The sequence below is a fragment of the Dipteris shenzhenensis genome, chromosome 33, assembly GCF_047967505.1.
Source record: "Dipteris shenzhenensis isolate YYH24624 ecotype China chromosome 33, Dip_SZ_1.0, whole genome shotgun sequence".
NCBI classification, from domain to species: Eukaryota; Viridiplantae; Streptophyta; class Polypodiopsida; order Gleicheniales; family Dipteridaceae; genus Dipteris; species Dipteris shenzhenensis.
The window spans coordinates 16,858,363-16,863,854 of NC_141628.1; the positions used below are offsets into that span (position 1 = coordinate 16,858,363).

The window sequence follows — 5,492 nt, forward strand, 5'->3', positions numbered from 1 at the left end:
TGCTTGGCACCTCTCCCAATTTTTAATTCCTCACCCATTGACCTTGTACCAATGCTTCATTGGGCTTCCTATATGGATGAAGATACTTTGCCATGCACTACTTACATAAATCATCACACATGATGTTATTAAGTGTGATTTCAAACCCTTTTCAAGATGGGAACAATATGCGACTCACATGAGGCTAGCTAATTAGAGCACATTCCCGCGACACTCCATGCCAGCAGGAAGCCCAGCGTGATGCCACACCAGCGGCAATGCCGTTGCTTGTTCCCACGATTGCTTTGCCACCATTTTTGCTGAGAAATTTGACAACCTTCTCCTGGGTGTGACAAGGCGAATGGAAACACAACATTATGATTGTTAGACTGTACCGTAGTGGCGAAATGCCTGGGGAGAAAGCCCAAATCTCCGTCTCCAACGAAGCTTTGGAATGCTTCAATTTGGCACCGTATCCATTGGAGCGGCTGGTGGGAACGACTCTGGCATGCAGTGTTTATGGCATTCCCGCTGGCATGGCGTGTCGCGGGAATGCGCTCTTAGAGAGCAACAGAAATTCCGAAGTCGAGTTTGAGATTACACACGAGTTTGAGAAAGACAAAGCTGAGGTGTAGTGGTAGCTCAAGTGGTAGGGCACCTGCCTACTCGAGCGGCTGGCCTCGTTTGAATCCTCCCTAGAGCGTGTAAAGGTCCTGGGCAGTGTGCCCCTCGATGGGATCATGCGTGGGTGTGAATTTGTATGTGTGAACATGATGGTTTATCATGGCTTGAAAGGCAATGTTTGCTAAGGTGATCACTCAGTACAGTTTGAAAAGGTATGGATGATGAGTTGAAAGCTTCAAACACACAAGAAAAAGAATTCAAACCCACTCGTTGCAAGGAGAGAGTGGAACAATGCGATGGTCAGAGCATAGCTTCTGGAGGGACTTCGCAAAGGATCAGCCGAACCCACGTGAGTATTCTAGCTCCAGACCATATTTCAATGATTACAAAAGGAGGGGGATCACTGGGTCTGGACAAAATGGTTTGCACAGCGAAAGCTGTGCTTACAAATCTTTGAACACGCTCTTAAGCTAATTTCTTGATTTTAGCTTCTCTCACGAGTCTGTAGTGAGTGGTAACTTGGAGATGCTGTGGACAGATGACTGGTAAAACCCAGGCTGGGTTAAAAACATGATTGGGAAGGAGGAGGCTCACAGTAGGAGGGAATTATCAGAGGCAGAGCATCTGTTGATCATGCAAACCAAGAAGAAGCGTGCTCAAACTCAGCACTTCATGGCCACATGCAAAGGCCAGTTTTAGATGGCTGATGCAGAACTGCAAGAAGCAGTGGTTGGAAGATGCTGAGCTTAGAGGAGACGATCAGTACTTGGGACTGTGTGTCTGAGCTGCCGTCGGATGAGAACGCCGTCTATATATTGCAGAAGTGCAGGGAAAAAAAAAAAAAAGCTTATGCCAAGCGTGTGCATGCATACATTCGCCACAATGGTCTGGAAGCTCATAGAGTTGTCGGGAATTACATCGTGCCAATGTTTGTAGAATGTGGGAGTCTGTTTGATGCTCAGCAAGTTTTCAACAGGTTGTGCCATCGGAATGAACATTCATGGACTTCTCTCATAGTAGGGTGTATCCAAAATGGCAAAACACAGCATGCTCTCAACCTGTACCAAGAGATGCAAGAGGATAGTGTACATCCTAGCGGCTATACGCTTATGGCCTTACTAAAGGCTTGTACTAAGCTGAAAGACGTGGAAAGAGGCCGTGATATACATGCTGAGATTGCACACAAGGGCTTAGGACGAGATCTTTTTGTTATCAATACTTTGGTGGACATGTATGCCAAATGTGGTTCGCTTTCAGAGGCACAAGATGTGTTTGACAAGCTGACAGTCCGAAATGTTGTTTCGTGGACAGCATTAATTGCAGGATATGCTGAACATGGGCCTGGTCTTGAAGGGCTAAAATGTTTTGAACAGATGCAACTCGAGGGCATCTCTCCAGATGCTGTCACGTTTGTTTGTGCCTTGAAAGCTTGTGGCAGCATAGTAGCCCTAGCCAAAGGCCGGGAAATACATGCTGATATCTCACACAAGGGATTAGAAAGAGATCTTTTTGTTGGCAGCGCTTTGGTCCACATGTATGCAAAATGTGGCTCACTCTCAGAGGCACAGGAAGTCTTTGACAAGCTCTCAAGGAGAGATACTGTGCTGTGGAATACATTGATTGCTGGGTATGTTGAACACAGACTTGGTCAGGAAGCATTGGACTGTTTTGAACAGATGCAACTGGAGGGAGTCAGTTTGGATGCTGTAACATTTGCTTATATCTTGAGAGCTTGTGGCAGCATGGGAGCCATAGGCAAGGGTCGAGAAGTACATGCTCAGATCAGACAAAATGGATTTGAAAGGGATTTATCGGTTGGCAATACGCTGGTAGATATGTATGTCAAATGTGGCTTACTTTCAGAGGCTCACAAAGTCTTTAACAAGCTGCCAATAAGAGATGTTGTTTCGTGGACGGCCCTTATTATTGGATATGCTGAATATGGATCTGGTCAGGAAGCACTGAAATGTTTTGAACGGATGCAACTGGAAGGTGTGTTGCCAAATACTGTGACTATGGTTGGCGTTTTGAAAGCTTGTGGCAAGATAGGAGCCCTAGGCAAAGGTCAAGAAATACATGCTGAGATCCAACAAAAGGAATTTGGAGGAGATCTCTCTGTTAGCAACACTCTGATTGACATGTATGCCAAGTGTGGCTCACTTTTACAGGCACGGGAAGTTTTTGACAAGCTTGCAGTTCGAGATGTTGTGTCGTGGACGGCACTAATTGCAGGCTATGCTGAACATGGACCTGGTCAGGAAGCGCTCAAATGTCTTGAACAGATGCCATTGGAGGGTGTCTCTCCAGATGCTGCCACATTTGTTTGTGCATTGAAAGCTTGTAGCAGCCTAGGAGCCATAGGCAAGGGCCAAGAAATTCATGCTGAGATTGCACAAAAGGGTTTTGGAAGTCACCCATTTGTCACTGGCAGTCTGATTGACATGTACGCCAAGTGTGGCTTTCTTTCAGCAGCACGGGATGTCTTTGACAGGCTACCATCTAGAAGTATTGTGTCATGGAATACAATTATAGAAGGTTATGGCATGAACCATGAGGGAAACATGGCTATAGAGTGTCTGGAGGACATGCAACAACAGAATATGAAACCGGATGCTACTACATTTGCATGTCTACTTACTGCATGCAGCCACACAAACCTGGTATTCAAGGCTCAAGAGTATTTCAAATTGATGGGAGAGAAATATGGGATTGCAGCAACAGTAGAACACAATACTTGCATCATTGACCTCCTTGCACGATCAGGGCATTTGTTTGAAGCAGAGGAATTCCTTGAAATTATGTGGTGTCCTCCATCTAACGGAACATGGACTGCTTTGCTCAGTCGCTGTAAGGCTTATGTGGAAGCAGAACTCGGGCTAAGATGCTTTAGGCAGCTTGTCCAGATGAATTCAAAATCTACAGCTTTGTTTGTGCTCATGGAAAATATCTTTGCGAGTGCTGGAAGGTGGGATGATGTGCATAGAATAGAGGAGCTGAGGGAGCTTACAGAGACAAAGGAAAATTTTGTGAGTGCTTTTTGATAGAGGTGAATGAGAAGGTGCATGGGTTTGGGGTGGGTAAAAGCCGATGAGAGGAGTCTTCGTTCTATTTGCAATGTAGGAACAGCATGTGCCAAATTTAGATCTAGCTTGACACTATGTTCTTAGCAAGAGAAGTGCAACCCATAAGAAGACAACATCACTTTCTCACTAATTGTGCCCATGTTAACTATGAAGTGGATGCTTACTGAGAAGAGAGATACTGTGAACATCACATCACATCATTGTTGCATTGATAATTGGGCTAACTACTATCTCTATTTTTGTTTTTGGGTCTGGCAATCACCACATACCTGCTATCATGCAACTGTTGGTTTCCCTCAATGAATGGACTGAACTGTCCCATTGAAGGGGCTGGATCTGTAGGACTGAGGCTACGCCAGCTAACCTTGGCTGGAACTGTGGACTTTGTGGGAAGGAGCTATGGAAGCTGCAGAGACTGCTAAGGGAGAACTACTGTGGGAGCCGAGGCATCTGCTGAAGAGGCCTGGAGTTGAAGGCTGAGGGGCTGCCTTTGCTGCTGAAGTTGAACGCTGAGGGCTACCTTTTTGCTGATGGAACTGCTGCTGCTATTTCTGGGCTAGGTGCTGTTGAGGCTGCTGGAGATGGTCTAGAATGAAGCGAGGGGCTGCTTATATAGGTCCCAGACCTCCCAGATCTGGCCTGACCTGACAGAGGGCCAACCTTGTCTGTGAACAGGTGGACTTTGGCTGACCTGCTGATGTGGCAGACTACTGCTGCTGACTATACGGTTGCCAGCATGGCAGTCTGCATGTTTAGAGCTGTGCGGCTGCTTGCATGTCTCTTGGCTGCTGTCTGCCTTCTATAGAGCTGACATAGCAGCACTGTGGGTCTGCTACTGCTGCTGGACTGTGCTGAGATGACGGATGGCCAACAGGCGGAGAGATGCCCGGGACAAGAACACAGTTGCATTATGTGAGCATAGAAGTAAATTGACCAACTATCAGAGTGAATCGGCTGTTCACACAGTTCATCCCACAGCTGTGCATATTTGCCAACTTTAAGACACCAGGTTTGCAGGGTCCTGACAGATTTTAAGTTCACTAATAACATGACGTCTTTCTTATACGTCAAATGAAAGGATTTTAGCAAATTGTTTTTTAGAGATCTCCATATCTCAACAGGGACCCGCATAAATTTGGCTTATTATGTGCCATTTGGGAGTCTGGAGTCTGGAGTCTGGAGTTTCATCTAGAGGCTAAACTGTTTGCTACCTTGATGCCAATGTCAAGCAGGTTATCCAGCTTTGAAAATATTCAAAGGAAGCTCCTGTCAGAACTTAACAGCATAGCACATAGATCCCATGTTTTCCATCAATTAACTTAGAATTTTGAACATTTATTTTGACATTACTTTTTATGAAAGCTGAAAGGAGAACATAATCATGCAAAACATAAACCAAGCAGTATGTGTAGGGTTGAAAGAGGTGGAATAGAACATGAGATGGGGTGCAATGGAGGTCCATGTCCCCCACCAAGTCTGATCGTTGGTGTGTTTGTACCCTTACTGCCAATAAGGAGATACAAAGTGGAACAGACGCTGTAATAGCAAGTAAGTGTCTTATGAAAAGGTAGAATCGTTACAAAATTTATAGCATCTCCAAAACTGTATGTGGAACCCAAATCTGGTGCCAAGATAAATCCGAACACTACCTTGTGACACTTTTTGGAATAGAAACAAGTAAAACTCCAACGATTTGATGCTCTGTCATCAACTTCCATGGACCTATGACTGCAAAGGCTATGAACGAAATTGCTCAAGATAGGTCCAAAAGAGGCTAGCGTTGACGATCCATGGTAGAAAAGGCAC

General features: G+C 45.4%; 1 protein-coding gene across 1 annotated transcript; it reads left to right on the forward strand.

Annotated features, from left to right (window-relative positions):
- The first annotated feature begins 386 nt into the window (after nucleotides 1–386).
- On the forward strand, nucleotides 387–4,281 carry LOC147879756 (pentatricopeptide repeat-containing protein At2g33680-like). The gene is made up of 7 exons (XM_087371597.1): nucleotides 387–608; nucleotides 775–815; nucleotides 1,092–1,148; nucleotides 1,331–1,947; nucleotides 2,032–2,137; nucleotides 2,246–3,629; nucleotides 4,189–4,281. Exons 1-7 carry the CDS (start codon nucleotides 387–389, stop codon nucleotides 4,279–4,281), a joined length of 2,520 nt encoding a protein of 839 aa, XP_087227723.1.
- The last annotated feature ends 1,211 nt before the right edge of the window (nucleotides 4,282–5,492 follow it).